The sequence below is a fragment of the Oreochromis aureus genome, linkage group 1 (genome assembly GCF_013358895.1).
Source record: "Oreochromis aureus strain Israel breed Guangdong linkage group 1, ZZ_aureus, whole genome shotgun sequence".
NCBI lineage: Eukaryota > Metazoa > Chordata > Actinopteri > Cichliformes > Cichlidae > Oreochromis > Oreochromis aureus.
Window position 1 is genome coordinate 14,534,567 of NC_052942.1, and position 17,623 is coordinate 14,552,189.

The 17,623-nt window shown below is 40.9% G+C and overlaps 1 protein-coding gene across 1 annotated transcript; it reads right to left on the reverse strand.

Annotated features, from left to right (window-relative positions):
* Window positions 1-759: 759 nt before the first annotated feature.
* On the reverse strand, window positions 760-15,461 carry tmod2 (tropomodulin 2). The gene is made up of 10 exons (XM_031728847.2): window positions 15,330-15,461; window positions 9,726-9,945; window positions 8,487-8,643; window positions 5,164-5,286; window positions 4,719-4,793; window positions 4,502-4,632; window positions 4,305-4,412; window positions 4,081-4,224; window positions 3,801-3,945; window positions 760-3,230 (listed from the first exon to the last, which is right to left on the reverse strand). Exons 2-10 carry the CDS (start codon window positions 9,849-9,851, stop codon window positions 3,199-3,201), a joined length of 1,041 nt encoding a protein of 346 aa, XP_031584707.1. The 5' UTR covers window positions 9,852-9,945; window positions 15,330-15,461; the 3' UTR covers window positions 760-3,198.
* Between the last annotated feature and the right edge of the window lie 2,162 nt (window positions 15,462-17,623).

Genomic DNA, 17,623 nt, shown 5'->3' on the forward strand with positions numbered 1-17,623 from the left:
CGCTTGACAGAGAAACGGACTCTGAAATCTGTCAGATAAAAAGGAATTCAAATCATCTAAATGTTGTGAAATTCTTCTGTCTTCTCTTCAAATCTTTTATAGGTTTCGAATAAAATTTGACATAAAACTTGCACTTTTCTCCTGATCATTGCAGCGGAATACTAATTAGGCTATTGTGCTTCTGCTACCACTAGATGGTGCAAAAAGCACATATTAATGAGGACACTAATGAGACATTAATAATATATATATTTTTTAAAGTGTGGTACTGTATTTTCCACTATAACTGAACCTCAATTTGCTTCTTTCTCTTTGTCTCTATGTCACTGTGTACCTTCCCCATGTGAGCCTCTGATTTTTGTTTTACTTTACTTTTATCTCCTTTGGGTTTAATTAAATAGCTTAAAACACATGCTAACCATTACTCTAATTTAGGTGATTTTTGTAAGATGGAGCCAGCCTGTGGAAGCACAGTATAAACAAGATGGCTGGAATATATTTTATCTGTGAAGCCCGGTGATCTCATGCCGGAGAAATCCCACCTTTGAACTGAAGCATGTCTGGAGGCCAGAGCTCCCTGCAGCTAGCCGCTGGCTTAATTAGGAACTCTGTACATGAAAACAATGTGGAAGTCTGATCTAAATGCAGACAGAAAATACAAGGGATCTGATATTCCAGCTTTCTTGAAATGTTGTGCAAATGTTTTGTAATTTATTCCGAGGAAAAAACAACAACAAAAAAAACCCCAGAACAGACAAATTATGTAAAAACATTTATTATTGAAGTTGTTTTATATTCAGCAGTGCGTTTTACCAGTCTTGTGGTTTTCTTATAATACAGAATCCTTGCGTTAACACCTGGGTTTTGATTTAAGGTACAAAAAAAATCTCAGCAGTGACTTTTGTAGGTTCACGTGGTGCACATATAACATTATGTGTACATGCACACTTTGAATTTGAGATGGCATTTTTTATAATTAATATAGCTTTTATGAATCAGAGTATTATTAACAAGCTCAAGCAAGGAAGCAGTTTTCTTCTTTAGCAGAGCGTCCACCAGGAAGAGAAAAAAAACAGTAATGAAAAAAAAAGCAGATATGCTCATGGAAAAAGTGCATGAATATAAAAACAGTACAACTCTTGTGAGGAATGTGAGGCTGATGAAAACATTTTTGGTCAACAGAAACATGATGTTCACAGGTGATGACTTCATGCCAGGATATTGTTCCTATTACACATAAACAGTATATACAAGTTTCAAGTAACTCCTGAATTAGTCCTGTTATACCCATCTCGAGCTAAAGAAGGTCTACTTGATGCGCGCACAGCGTGGTGTCATCTAATATTTCATAAGTGACATCTTACTGCTGAGAGCATGGAAGTTTTTGTGGAAAGTTAAAAGTGAGATGTAGCTCAAAGAAACATTTCACGAGCAGTCGCAACCTGAGAAGTCAAAGTAGAAAGTTTCGTGCAAACCTTTTGCTAAACCTTCCTCGCACCTCATTGGACTGCTCGAAGAAGATGCCGCTGTGAACATCACACATAAAAAAACCAAAAACCAAAGTAAAAACATTGTACGGCATGATGTAAATCTCTCTGTCACAAAGCCAAACCTGAGCCAGTAACCATTATGTCTACTATCGATACTTTAAGCACTGCATGTGTTAGTCTTTGGCATGGTTAAGCATCAGTGAAACCAAGTATGTTAAGCAGACATCTGTAGGAGCAGGTCAAGGCCTTAATAGCCATGACTGGCAATAATATCACGGTCCATTAACAGCACAACCGCAGCTTTGCTTACTCCAAAATATCAAAACAGCTATAACTTCCTGTCAAGAGAATAAAGTGATCACAAAAACTAGCAACAGAAACTGAACCGTATCAAAACAAGATCGTAGAATAAAACAGTAAAGCAATATCGCACTGATAAAGTATACATTTTACACGAGGGGCGAGCCAACAGCTACTGTAGGGTGTTTCAAGTCAAACCATAGACTGTACACGTAGATGGACACAGTGAAGAAAGCCCCCTAAACGTGCATTCTTTTTAATGACCAGCAGGGGGCGGCGACCCCTCTGTTTTCAAAAAGATCTAATTATATAGAAGCCTATGAGGAAAATGACCCTACTGCCTACGGGAGCTGAAGTTTGTGGCCTCAATGGCTATGTTAACGTCCTATTTAATAAAACACAATTTTTATTTAGTAAATTTGCATCAAAAATTATTATAAAATAAGGATACAACTTAAGGTGGACCCTCCTTGTGACTAGCCAGTTGTCAGGTTTCAAAAAATATGAGACTGCATAAAACAATAGGTAACGTTGCAGTGGCTATATCCATCTTTGATATACAGTCTGTGAGTTGGGCTGGCAGTACAGTACCAGCACTGGCTAAGAGACCTGGTGCACTTTTTGCACGCCTTGTTAGCCACTCCAGCTCAGCAGTACTTCTGGCTTTACAAGGCAGCTCTAATAAACAACACCTGCTCATGTAAACTGTTGCCAAGCGCACTGCACAACACTGCTTGTTTTTACAATGCTAACAGGCAGCTGTATAGTCAGGCATTCTGGTCAGCAGTCTGGTATTTATCTCCAAGCAATAACCACTGTGTCTCTAGCAGATTAGGCAAGCCTTGAATGACATCACTTCCTGAAGCTAAAGTCATCACTAAACTTCAGAGCTCTCTGCATCGCCCTAATGAGTGCTTAATCAATACAGGAATTCCACAAGAAGCTTCAGCCTCAATAGCAAGCTATCAGGACACAAAGGTTACTGTTAGATACCGTCTTTATAGAGCTGTTATTGATGTTGTTGTTGGTACTTGGTAATGTTGGTAGCTCACATAATTGTAGAATTGTAAAAAAGGGAAACAAAGCAAGTAAAAAGTGGGGAAAGATAATGTAAAGGCTCAAAAAAAGGGGGGAGCAGCTGAAATGAATGACTAAAAACTAAGATTTACACCTTCAATAACAACATAATAATAAACATAAGTATGAACATGTGTACGGGAGAGGGCAATTCCAGTTATTTCCCTTCTTCTCAGATGTATGTTCAGGTTTAGCTTGCCTTGCCCCGCAGTTTGGCACAAGACTAAAGTTTCCACACAGTGAGATGAGAAAGACCAGGGCATTGGCTGAAATTATTCCACAAAATGAGATGAAAAACAGGATTGGCTGGGAGACAGGTGTCACGCCGTCCCTACACATCCCCTTCCACTCGCCTCCTGCGAACTGGAGAGGAAAAGCACAATAAAACGAGAGCCGAAAGAGTTAAAGAACACACGAATAAAAACAACTGTAAACATGCTACACAATCGTAACCCTACGCAGGCTTGTTAGTTCATCATGAAGACGCTAAGTGAGTCATCATGAGCTGTGTGGTTAAAATTTACACCTATTTATACAGTGTGTGTCAGCATGTGCAGAAAACAAGAAGTGAGATGTCGTCACTCTCAAAGCTGCATATCACGCAGTGTCAATGTTCACACAGCTAATATGGTGAACGCTCCATTCAAATACTGTGAAACTAATCTCTGTTATCACTGATGCACTGACACACGTGGGAGCCACACCCATGCATCACACCTGTGCTACCACGACTTTGTCTGGAGGAGGAGCTAAAAGAGAGAGCAGAGGTCGTCACTGCGGAGTGAGATATTGAACAGATGTTTCAACTATGTCATCACACTGCCATAAAACAGATGACTAGAGGAAGGCGGGGGGGAGCGGAAACGGCTCGCCCGACTTTTGCGAGTTTAAACAAATCTCAGAGTGTCGAGTCTGTGCGTGCTGCGTTCATACCCAGGTCGTTGTTCTTGGTGATAGCTGCGGCAGCTCTGGATCGAGGCCCTTGCTGGGTGAAGTGGTAGCCAAATTTCACTATGCTCTTGTTCTCTTCCAACATTTTAGCGATCTCCATTTCTACGGTAGTACCCAGCTGTTGTCTCTACAGTACACACAAATAGATACAGTTCATTAGAGAAAGGACAACAGCTTGTTCAGCTAAACCAAGATTACAGGTGTGAAATTTCCTCTTCCTCCTTTTTCATTACTGGAAATTCTGAGCAAATTGTTACTGTACCTGGTTGTCTATTTTGATCTCTGTGAGTGTGTCATTGTCTCGCAATGCATCAACCAAAGCCTGCACTCCTGCCCCGGTGATGAAGTTGGACTCCAAATTCAGACTTCGCAATGTTTTGTTTTCCCGCAGCATGTCGCTGAATGCCTGGGAGGAAGAAGGCAAAAATGTGAGTGTGGAGTTCTCAGGTGTGAGCAAAAGCCATGAAAAGTATATCAACCACTCACCACAGCGACTGGGTCGTTACTCCGCGTGGCTGCCAGGCTGAACTTCTTGACGTGCGTGTTCTTCTCCATGGCTTTGGCGAAGTCCTTCAGAGTGGGAATCGGAATGTTCTGAAAAAGCCGACAAAGACACTGCCATTGGTCCAGGGACTGACCAGCATATACACACGCTCATGGTGAAAGCTTGCGTTTCTACATACCTTAATGTTGTTAAGGTTGACCTCTGTTAAGGTGCTGTCATTGCTTTTTACCCTCTGCAGAGTGTCTTCTACGTTAGTGGGATTGGGAGGCTCATCGAACACTGGGTTCATTTTCTCCCCTTTTACCACATCTGAGACACAAACGCAGGTGTAGGTCAGCAGATTTTCCTCTTCCGAATAGTTGAGTTAACTGGGATAAATTACTTTTAATACTCACTGTTGTAACCCTCTTTACTTCCTGTTCCATCATATGTCTGACTACTGGTAACCAGTGTGTGAACACCCAGGATCGCTGCAAACAAAAGCAGACGGTATTATCAGTGACTGAGGCGAAGACCACAGACCAGAACATACATGGATACATGTATGCATGTATGTTCTCCAGTGTGGACAAAAGTAACCAATTCTAAATGGCATAGCAGACCACTGGTGTGATTTTGCTCAATGAGCCTTTTTTATTCCCCCATCAAGACACACAGTAAAGGAGTGAAAAGAGCTTGTGTTTTATTGTCCCAGCACAGACTGGGCCCAGAGAAAGTTCCCACCACTACAATACTGTGTGTGTATGTGTAAAGCCTTCTCTTCAATCACACCCACTTAAACACTTGTGTTTTTGAAGCCTTTCCACAAAGACTCTCTCTGAGGCATTTTCTCATTCTTACCTGCGAGATCACACAGCTCCGTATCCGTGGCACTGGAGAGCGCTTCCTCCAATTCTGGATCAAGGGTCGTGACCTCCTCTTTACGTGTTTCTATTGGCTTTTGCTTAGGAACAAACACTTTACCTGTGGGCAAACAAAGAGAACACTTATGTCAAATTTCAAAGGAGTCGAGTAGAAACAGATACTTTTCTATTTAAAAACAAAACAAACATAACTGTTAATAAGCCCCTTTAGACCTACTTACTTTTTACTTTAACATCAGGTTTTGGGACCATGGACGATGTATCACAGTCTCATTTTAAGCCATTTCTAAACAATTACTTGCAGCATATTAAGCTTTGTTTAAGAGCAACTAGTTACACTGACTGTCACTAAAGGATTTTAAAATACTGAATTACTTTTTTTAAACTGGTTACATTTCTTACGAGAGGTTAAGTGTGCACAAGACTCGCTCAACTTGGACCGGCACTGAGTGTCTGACAGTTACAGTATTGCCATGGTAACCCATCAGAGGGAAGAAACGGAAAGCACAAAGGAAGTCATGGAACAATGACTTGAGTCTAATCTAAACTGCACTGCTGGGGCAACCAAACACTTGCACTGGGCAGAGAGACCATCCAGTAGGTCCCATTTGTTGCCTCTCCATTTGCCCGTCTTCTTAAACAAAAACACCCCGAGAACAGCCCTTCATTTCCCCCCTCCCCCTCCTAAATCAGTCAAACTGCTCAAATTGCTCAAACCAGTCCCTAGTGGGGTGCACTGGCACTTCCTGAAAGCCAACAAACATTAAATACAGTCATCAGGCAGCATCCTGTGCCAGTCCCTCTGGAGCGAAATTCAACTCGCCAGAAACAAGGAAAAACCAGGGCCAAGAGAACGACGATCCGGATGGCTTTTATCACTGTTATCCCAGAGGAGTATATACAGCTGAGCAAAGAAAGGACTACAAATAGTATAATAATTTAAACCTTCTATAACAGCAGAATCAGAATAAATCTAGAAAACAAACTGGATTTAAAAGGCTCGAGAGGCGTTCACATGGACTGTACATAAAAGATGGAGAAAGTAATGCATATGTGCCTCAAAAAAAAGAAAAAGAAAAAGAAGAGAAAATAAAATCTTTGGCTCAAATCAATTCTCATTCAAAAAGCTTCTCCCATGAAATACTAGATTCTATCAGTAACTTATCTAATAGGTGTCAAAGGGAGGCATGTTCCTCCAATCAGATTTCAATTGTAACTTAAAGCAGCAGGCACTGTCTTCCTCCACTAATCTGTTTTGCATTGTAAAAAAATCTCAACATCTACAAATGAGCAGTTTATCACTAACACCATTTACAAATGAAACCTTTATTTACTAGCATAACTCAAACTTAACATTACAGATACAGTAGGTAAGGTTAGTTCAACTGAAGCTGCAAACCCGTTTTTCAACCATCGCTGGTATTTACAGCAAACCGCAGGCTTTTGTTATCTCTTCCAAATGATTCTCATCTACATGTGGCTTTGTTCACCACATAACCAGGTAACAGTAACCAACATAGAGAGGTAATTACAGAACAAGCAAAAAGAGTACAAAACGTGATGTTTACCTACTAATAAATATAGGAAGTCTTTGGACGTCTGTCCATCTGTTTTTCAGCTATTCAATTCGCTCTTGTTATTTGGATACGTAAGGCTAACCCAGGTTACTCACTGTACTAGTGTGTACTCAACCAGAATAATGAAACTAACTGAACTATTATCATGAGCAGTGAATTTGTAGTAATAGGCTTAGCTGACTTGCAGTATCACATCAGTATAGCTTTGTTACATGGACGCTTAAAGCCATATGCTTCAACTCTGAAAGCAATTCATGAGAAAAACTGAACACTGTAAGCATGTGGAACACATCTGCTGTGTGTTTGTATTTTCCTTGGTGCAACAGCAACGCCCTCCACGGTAACCCAAGCAAACAAAATGCTTATCAGGCTTCTATCGATCACACATCTTAGCAGCTCCACAGTGTAGCGCTTTACACATTCACCTAACAACTGAATGGTCCATGCTTCACTCCCAGGAGGCGACACAAATAACTTTGGAGTTGCGTCAGGAAGGGCATCCGGTGTAAAAATCTGCCAAATCAAACGCATGCGGAGCTCTACACTGTTAATAAGGGAGCAGCTAAAAGTAGCCTAATCGATCATACATCGCCTGCTCGTTTTCTACAGATAACACATCGTAGACAGAGGAATAAACAACAGAAAAGATGGATTATGGAGAAGCGACAAAAACAACTACAACAAATTCAGCTGCGAGAGGGTTAAAAACAGTTACCATGGACTCACGCTGGCTGTTTTCCTCAGAAATTAGGTAAAGTTTGAAACTAGAGACATAAACACTCATGACCACATTAGTTATCAGCAGGGGGTGAGTCTAACAATGAAAAGAGAATCAGCTGCATTCCACAGAACCACAGTGATGTGAGTTTTCCATGTTGTCACTGCAAACACACACACACACACACACACACACACACACACACACACACACACACACACACACACACACACACTAATTTCCAACAGGCCATGGTTAGGTCAGGGGAAGCCATCAGTCCATATTTTCTCTCTGGTGAGAGAGTAGCTTTCAGATTCATATCTGTGGAGATCCCGACAAAAAGGAGCTGCTTCATCTCATAAAGATTTTCCTATTTTCCCACTGAGGTTTCTTCTCTACTCACTTGTCTGCATTTCTGGCTTTTTGCCACATAAAGAATTTCACCTTTTGTTTCCTCTTAGAGGTGGATAAGAGTGTCACAAGTATGTCATAAAACCCATCAGAACAAGTTTCACATGAAAAGATTAGGATATATCAGTTTGACATTAAACCCATACGGTTTAGCAGACAATCATACTACTATGCTGTGAGTTCAAGCATAGTGTATACTATATACTATACTTTATATAGTATACTTCAGGCCAACATGGTTCATAAATATGTTTCAGGCTTGCATATAAACCAAGAAAAAAAACGAAACATATCTATTAAAACAAACAATTAAAACATAGTTTCAAAATGTAAAATCCTTCCTTCCTTCTTTAGTATTAGCACACACTCCCAGCACTGCTCTATGTTGAGCAGACATGCTTACATGTAAGCACATGTAATATCTGCAAACACAGCTGTAGAATAATTACTGCTAGGTCTGCAGGTGCACCCTGAATCTCCATCCCCTGAGTAATACAGCACTAACATATAATAGTACCTTGTTGCCGGTGTTATTGGTGATTAGTTGGTTGCATTGTCGAGAAAAAACAAAAAACAAAAAAAAAAACAACGCACCTTTTTTCTCTCCAGTGAAAGGCACTATATCATCTCTGTCCTTATACTCCATGGCTTCCTTCTCCAGGTATTTGAGCAGACGTTCTCTGTTGAACGGTCCGGAAGCTGTCTTAGACGTCTGGTCTTTTTGACGTAAACCTGCTGGGAGAAGAGCATTCTGGGAACAAAAGACAAGGAGCCACATTAGAGCTTAGGACCTCAGTGCACTTATGCACCGTAATGAAGCCGCAGGACAACTCCTTGTCCGGACTTTCATCAAATCCATTTAAGCAGGCTTTAAAAGCCTTTTCCACACATTGAAAACGCTGCACAATCCAAGCTAAACAATATTTGGCACCATTTGTTAGAAAAAAACCCCCAAAAAACACTTCTGCTACTGTATCCTCTGCATCTTCCGGCCTCTGTGTTAGTTGCCAGAAGCAGGAGTTTGACAGTCACGTGAGAAATTAAAACATGAAATACAAGCTGCTCAAAAAGGAAGTAAAAGAATACCTAAAAACCGGTTGAACTTGATGCTCAGGAGATTAATCAAAAAATGCAGCTTGTGAATATTTTGTTGTGGGTGAAAAAAAAAAAAAAAAAAAAAAAAAAAAAAAAACTTGGCAGAGAGCAAACAAGGCCGTGTGTTAATCTATACACACAGCAACAAAACAAAATTCAGTGCTTCGTTTTGCATCCACACCAAATGAGATTTCATGTCTTTACCGACATGAGACCCAGAAATGATTATTTTCCCATTGCTGCTGACTGTTTCCTGTGGGCCCCGTGTGGTCGCCATGTAGGCCGATTTGCCTCACTGGATGGAAATTAAAGAAAACGTCCAGGGGCTTGGAAGGGATTTCATTACGCTGTACAGCTCTTCTCACAAAGACTTGGCAGCCTGAGCTGCTGCAGCTTTAAATTATTTTCCAAACCATAGAGACTTTGGAGTGGGGAAAAAAAACACCATTACATGTGAATTAGTGAGGTTAAATGCATTCCGGGGGGAAATTTCCTAACCATTAACCTGTCACAACCAGGTCTACTTTGCACCATTTGGCACTACAACCACAACAAGAGACGTAAAGTTGGAAAAACGATTAGTCATTTAACAAATCTAATGACCCACTTGTGTGTGCATAGAGTGTTTTTTTTATTTTGAGATAAGACAATAAATCCCTTTTAATAAATCCCTTCTCTAAATGAACTTCCTCCCACTGAGGAGCCCTGGAGCTCCTCCAACCTGCACTGAGCCCTGACCTCAGGGTCCATCTCCTCGAGGGCCGTCTCCAGCTGTTTGAGCTCCTCTGCCGACAGTTTGTTGAGGATTTCATCTTCATCGAGATCCTTGTATTTATCCAGATCCTTCTTGTAGGACAACGCCATGGTACCAGCTATAGCTTGCTAAGCAACACCGAACACCAGACCGCAGCCACACTGCTCTTCTCAGGATTACTGCTCCAAACCAGGAAGACACTACCTGAAAACAAGCACACACACACACACAAATTAATTAGTGGTGAGCAGTGGATGGTGCATCATTTCATTTTATTAAGCTGACTCACAAAAAGACAATTTTAATTGCATGCTGTTAACTGAGATAAAGATTGTTTATCTCATTGCTGTGAACCAACACTTGATCACAGCTGGGCTGGATAACAAGGCCTTGGGATGATGTAATGATGGGTGAACACACCCAACACACACAGAGCTGCAACAAAGAACTTTCTCAGGCTTGGACAAAACATCTGACCAATCCCATAAGGATCAACTACAGCTCTTTGCAAATAGAAATTTTGAGAAAGTTTATAAAACATTATCACGACAGAAGAAGAAACAAAGGAAGCTTTTTCTAAATAAGAATGAGGAAATGCATGTGTCTCTCTGTCTTTTGGGACTGAAAGGCTGACCATAACATCGCAGTTCAGTTTAAATAAAGCTCAGATAAGCGAAGGAGTTAGTGACTGAGTGTGTATCCTTTCAAATAAAATCAAGAGGCAGTTCCCTCTCCCACGCCACAGTCCGAACACAGAGCGACCTCATGATTTTCCAAACTCCCTGCAGGACTCCACAGATGCTACTTCTCCAAATAATTGGTGTACACTTTTGGAAACAAACTTAAACTTGTATTCTTTCAAAACAACTGATTTTTGTCACAGTGAAAAGAAAAACAGTTGTGCTCCTCTTTTGCAAGAAAAACAACTGTGCATGTAGGTGTATATTCAGAATAGACATTCGTTCGTGGCTGCTCCAGTAGTGTACAAGCAAATAAACCAAGGAACCTCATTGCAGTTGTTACCTATAGATTAGTGCCACATCCATTATTACATTCTGACCGGATTCTCAAGTTTGTAATAAGAATTTATGACTCTGTCACTTTCCAGTAAAAATATTACAGCAAACTCCTGGTAACCAGAAAATTGTTTACAAGTAGTTGTACTGACCAACAGTCACCCTGATGTTGAATGTGCAACACACTCAACTGTACATGTCACCCAGTGGGAGGCAACCTGCCTCCAGACCATCGCAGTCTGACTCAGACTGTAATCACTATCAGGCTGGTGAAGGTTTGCAAATAATTGCTCATGCAACCAATCTGAGTCAGTCTGTGCCAGTGACACGACTCGTCTCTGATGCGTCTCTTTCCAATCGAAGACTCGACTCTGGTTGCTAGGTGTTTGCACTCTGATTCTTTTCCTAAATAAACATAAGGCTGCTGAGTGCCTGTGTCATTTTACAATTAAATTGCCATTCTGCAGTAACAATGTCACTGCTTGTGGAGAAATTTCTGAATTCTTTGGATCCACAAAATTCTGGCTGGACTCTGAGTGTAAGCACCAAATGTAAATTTCTGTTTAGCAGACAGCAGCAAGTTTGCAGTTTTTGGCAATCACAGTTAATAACCATATTATCAGAATTCATGTAATTACCAGCTAACTGGCATTCAACTGCAGAATGATAACAGACTGTCTCCATCTTATTGCTGTTTTATTGCCATCTTGACGCACCACAGTCATCCTGAAGACAGCTGACTGTGAGTGGTCTCAGACCTGGTCCCCCATCTTTAAAGTAACAATTTCAAATGCAACACAGGATGTTTTTCAACCTCTGTTTTCCCAAGTGTGACTGAGCATTACAGAAAGAAGAACACATGCGTGCACATTCAAAGAAATTATGCAGTTGCCACAACAAAAATTAGTAATAAACATTCTGATTCAAATGTTGCTGCTTTTGTACGTTTTAAGGATCAAACTAACACTTGAAGCCAAATCATTTACAGACATTCCCACTTCTTTTGTTTTATAGCAATTTAGCCAAAAGTCAAGTCCGCTAGAAATATTCAATTCATTTGTTTAACAAAACAGATAGATAGATTCTCCAGTCAAGGGAATTCCCGAGAAGTCCAACAAGGCCGGTGTCTCTCACACCATTCAGTTCATTGTCTCAACAATCCAGGCTCTGTGCTCGGCTAATTTTTCCCTTCATCTCCTCCATTAGTGCGCTACAGCTACACACATTTATTTCTGAAATGACTGCAATAGTCATCGCAGGGGCATTTACAAGTGCGAGTTCCAGCAGATGAAGCTCAAATGTCTTCAATGATGACTGGAAAATCAAAGCTTACAAATATAATCATCTACACTACACTGTTATCTTGTTATCAATCCTATGCTAATCAATCCTATCACTGCTAACAGTAAGGTGGTGAAGCTAAGTTAACGGTGCTCCTCAGGTAAGGTGATAAAGTGGTCATGCAAGTTTATAAAGTTCATTTTTACAAATTAAACGCTTAGGGAAGAAAATCCAAGAAACTGCATGAGAGGAAAACAGCAATGTTGTTGAACACAGTTTGCGCGCTAAACTGCAGCAGTAGTTTTACCTTTTAAATTTTATGTCACAGGACAGAAAAAAAAATCCCATGCATCCAAATCATATGAAAATCACACTGCATGCTCCAAATACCACAACAGTCGCCTGGCCTGTGATCATGGAATGGCACTACGATACGTTTCTTGTGACATCATCACAAGCTTTAACTCGCTTGTTCTGGAGGAGGAGGAGGGCTATTGTTCATTTTTTATGATCAACACTGAGTGTGGGGGAAACAGGCATTTCTGTGGCTGGGAGTATAACCTGATTTTATGGCTTTGCAGATGTCTTTCCTTTTACTTGTTCTGGAATCCTAACACTATTTATCTAGCTTTCTCCCACTTTCCACTTCGCTGACAGATTATTGAACACATTAGAAAAAAGACAGACAGAAGAGAAATGGAGCACGGAGACAGAGATAATGATGACCATAGGTCAGCTCAGGCCGAGCTGGAGACAATGGAAGGATCCATTAGTCCAATCTGACTGATTCCTTTCTCCTTCACCTCCTCGTCTGCTAATCCTTCAAGAGAACAACAGATGGCTCAAGGCCAACAACACTGCAAACCTGTCTGCATGCTACACTCGCCTGTCCACTCAGGCTACACACAGACCCATATAAATATAACAATGTAAATTCACCTGGAGGTCTCCCCCCTGCAGTAGACATCTGCAAAGTTAAACTAAAGTTTTATTCTTGAGAATCTGTATCACTTCAACCATAGTTTCATGGCAACTACTCTGTGCTCCAATTTTACAGCAAGAATAGTGACCCCATTCTTCAGGATATTAAGTCAGACAAATGGAGAGAGTGCAATGTAAAATATCTGGTTCTACCTTTAGCACTATCTCAGTGTCAGGCCAAATGTGGGGCACTATCCTCTTTCCAAAAGTGATAGCGTCTGATATCTAATTGCGTACCTGCTGTGATACGATATCAGACACCATCCCAGATATGCCTAGAGTAAATGTTATAACCTGATGGCAGCTACAAGAAAACACATGAAGTTCATCTCAGTCGAGTCTAATTCTTGCCAGAGCGGTTTCGATATCAGCAGGCAGAAGCTGCACAAATAGTAATTTGCAGCTCAAAGATGAACAGGAAGCACTGACTGGTATTGCATTATTACAGAACACCACCCCAACTGCAGCACAAAAAGACTATAGTTAGAATGACCCAGCTATGCTACTCATGGGAAACAACTCTTTACTTCCACCTCCCACTTACTCTCCTCCAGTTTTATGCTCTGCTGTTCCTCTCTCCACCCTGCTGTTACTCACTTGTGTGTGTGTGTGTGTGTGTGTGTGTGTGTGTGTGTGTGTGTGTGTGTGTGTGTGTGTGTGTGTGTTCAGTCTCTCCAGGTGCCTGAAAGTGTTTGAAATGATAGAAAACAGATGGAAAGAGACAGAGAGCAACAGCAGGCTTGATCACGCTGGTACTGAAATATGTTCATTACTATGCTTATTAAAGTAAAAACAGTCATTGACATAAGAGTCAGGAGAAGGAGAAAAAGTGTTTGAAATATGATACTGCCAGGGTAATAGCTTTTTAGCTATTAAATAAAAAATGAAACTAAGTCATAAAAACAAAACAAACTTTACCTTAAGTCATCCACTCACACATTGTTTCCTAACAGCTCCTTTACAAAGCTGGCAAGGGTGAGACAGGAACAGGAGTCTCCAACAACCATACATGATTTGTGTATTCCCTCTGACCTGCCCGCACACTCCAGACACACCACATTATTATATAAAGGGAACGGATTCAAGGAGTGGCCTAGCCTTTAGCTCACGGGGGCTAGAGTATGAACACAGGCTCAAGAAAACTCATCACTTCTTTGTAAAAACTAAAGCCACCATTCATTACCGTGGCTCAGAGCCAGGTTTCACCCTTCAGTGAAAGGTATGCGGGGTAAACAAAACCTGTCTGAGAAGCCAGTTTATCTGCAATACTGCAGTGGTGGCAGTGCAGGAAAAAAAGACAAGTCAAGTCAGCAACCACCACAACATTATTATTTGGTTACAAATCAAGACTTTCAGATCCAGGAAGGAGGCCACCTGCCCTGGGGCTTAAAGGGAAAAAACCACAAGTACCCAAGCTGACGTCTTGGGCCACACCCTTCATTCACCACTGAGTCCTGCTTGGTGAAACTACCATTGTGAGCACACCAATAAATCCTAACGCTAAATCTTGAGCAAAGAATGTGTCACAATACTTGCGATATAGGTAAAATGACTTTGCACTTTAATGACAAGTACAAAGTCTTCCCTTAACCTCTAACAATGGTGTGAGCCATCCCACCAAAGGTATGTCCTTTAAAAAACAAACAAAAAAACGAAAACAAAAAACAAACAAACAAAAAAAAACAACTCTTGTCTCGGTCAAATAGAGAGACACAGGCACTATTCATACCCCGTTTCTAATGAATTGTCTGGCTGGCAGGGATGGGCAGCTCACATTATATTGGACCTACCTACATTCTGCATAGCATTAGCAATACTCATACATACAGAAGAAAGAAGACCCCAGGTTAATCTGCAGTTAGACCACATACCACACAGCACTACTAACATAATAAATATCAAATATGCTACTTTTGGTAAAAACTTAGCTCGTCATCTTCTGGAGACACAGCGGGCTACGGAACGGCGTTAGCTAACCCGTTCTTGACATGTTTATGATTACCACGCTGACAGCAGCCATAATGATTGTAATTATCACCGCCTAGAAAAATCCGCCACACTTCAGTTCAAGCCAGAACAAGCGGTTTATGGGGCACTTGCTCTGCTAACTTAGCTGCATGTATCGGACGGACTCTACCATGGGAAACAGCCCGATGAAATGTAGAAGCTAACGCGCTAACCTTTGCAGTTCACTCAAGTTGCTAGCCGTTTAGCAGCCACAGTGAACATACTACAAACGACAGCAGGCAAAGCTATACGGTTGTTCATGATGAGTGATTTCCAACCTCAAACAGTCGTCTATTTCCTTACCTGAGGCTGATGGGACCAAGCTAGGGAATGTCCAAATAGCACCAGTCTTCCCAACGCGATCTCTTCTGTGCTTGACTCCTCACTTAGGGTAAGGGCGGTAACACAGGAAAAGAGAACCGAGCAGTATATGAGTGACGTCTGGTTGAACGAATAGAATGGTAGTATCCCAAGCCTCAACCAATAGCACTAATAAATCCGCCCTTTCTCCTACAAGAGACCAATCATATGAAACATGGAGGAGGCAAACTGAAATAAAATAATAAATAGAGTAAAATAAAATAAAACAAAATAACATAAAATAAAATTTCTCTATTTAAACAAAAAATATATTTAAAAAATGAAATAGAAAAAGAGGGATTATTTTGACCAAATTTGGACAAGAATTGAAATGCACTGAGACGCTGAGATAAGCTCTGGATGATTGCCACTGCTAGTCGTCATGATAATTAAATATGACGTCTTTACAATAACTGAGTAAACTCCACCAAGTGTTGTAAACTTTAAGAGCATGTTCATTTAAGATGAAATTCTACTAGGCTGCATTTAGAATCATATTAGTATATTATACTTACTATTCTATATTTTATCATTTATTCTCACTGTTCCACTATTATTAGATTTTGATGCAAATCAAACTTCCTCTCTTTCTTTCATGCAAACACAGGCATTTGCACAAAGCTTACACTGTGTACCAGGGCTGGACTGGGACAAAAAATCGGCCCGGGCATTTTGACTAGAGACCGGCCCACCAGGTATTATAGGAAAAGCCATAAAGCCTTTGAATGAAAAGAAACAGTGTTGTGATGGTGATGTACACTGTCTTGTTGGTATATATGTATGATTAAATTTTACATCAGATGACCACTTTGGTTGTAAGATTCAGTTAATTATTTATCAAAAGCTAGACATATTAAATGAGAATAAGAAAGAAAAGTATTTCTTTGTTTGTGCCCCCCTCTCCCTGTTAATGCCCTACCTGGCCCCCTGGCAAAACTTTGCTCGACCCGCCCCTGCACAGCTGTCAGCTATGTATAAAATGATCCTGGTGTTATTTGTCTCTCAGAAACAGCTCATAACTTCTCTTCAACTCGTTCATGTCACATAAAAGGTGAACCTGTTTCTCCATCACCTGTTCAGCTCTGATGTTTCAGTAAGGACATCTCCTGGTTTCATCTTCATGTTTCCCTCTCACCAGATTTCCAAACCGATATCGTGACCAGCAGCTTGTACGGCTGTGGCTCCAGCAAACATCAGCTGATACTAGAAAGTAATATTAAATAAATTCACAACAACAACAGCTTATCAAGCTTAAACGTGCTGCTGTTGTTCAGCGGACATCCGCTGTTTTCCTCTTTCTGGCGCAAAGTGGGCGATAAACAAACAAGAGAGACGGGACTTGCTACAGAAAAGCCGATCAGCTGATCATTGATCAGTCTCACGATTGAAGGAGCAACAGGAGAGGGAGGGGGAGAGTTTGAGAGAAGAAGAGGCAGCTGTGCAAAGACACAGAATAACTCCAACTTTGTGCCTTTTTTTCATTCTAGCTGACGTACGGGACAAATCGCGTTCCTTTAAACCTCAAAACGGATACCTCAATACCATTTTCTTCTGTTTGTCTGTGATAAGATTGCTTTCAGAGCCGTTGCTCAAGCAAGGAGGAGGGTGCATCCGACCTCCTCGACTGTAATTGGTCCAGCCCAGAGTTGATCATGACCAATTGGCCAATCCCCCACCTTTCATTGTTTATACCATTACAAAAGACAAACAAACAAACAAACATGGGCCCATAAAAATGAAAAATCACCATTCAGTCCAGCTGTGCCTCAGAGGGACATATCCTAATTAAAACTGATAAACTGGATTTAAAGGAGGGAGCGATGGACACTGAGCAGCATATCAGTCAGTGTAAAAACAGGCCGTAAGATTCAGGTACAGGGGGATAATTTGCTTGTGATCATTTTTGATCTGATTCAGTGGTGCTGGGTTAACTTCATCTTTCCTTTACATGCAGGTCACTGATGTAGAATAGAATAGAATAGAATAGAATAGAATAGAATAGAATAGAATAGAATATGCTCAAAACTGTGGCTTTTTTGTCTGATTGTCTGGGCGTCATAGTGGAGGCAAGTGATGTCCAGATAAAGACATCTAAGGACCCAAAGGAAGGAGGCAGCAGGAGCAGGTCTCTCTCTTAAACATGTATTTTCACCGAATGGTCTTTTCTGTCTGTCAGTGTGTCATGCACTTTTCAAGATTAAAGATCTTGGCAAAGAAAAAAATAGTTGCCGGCTCCA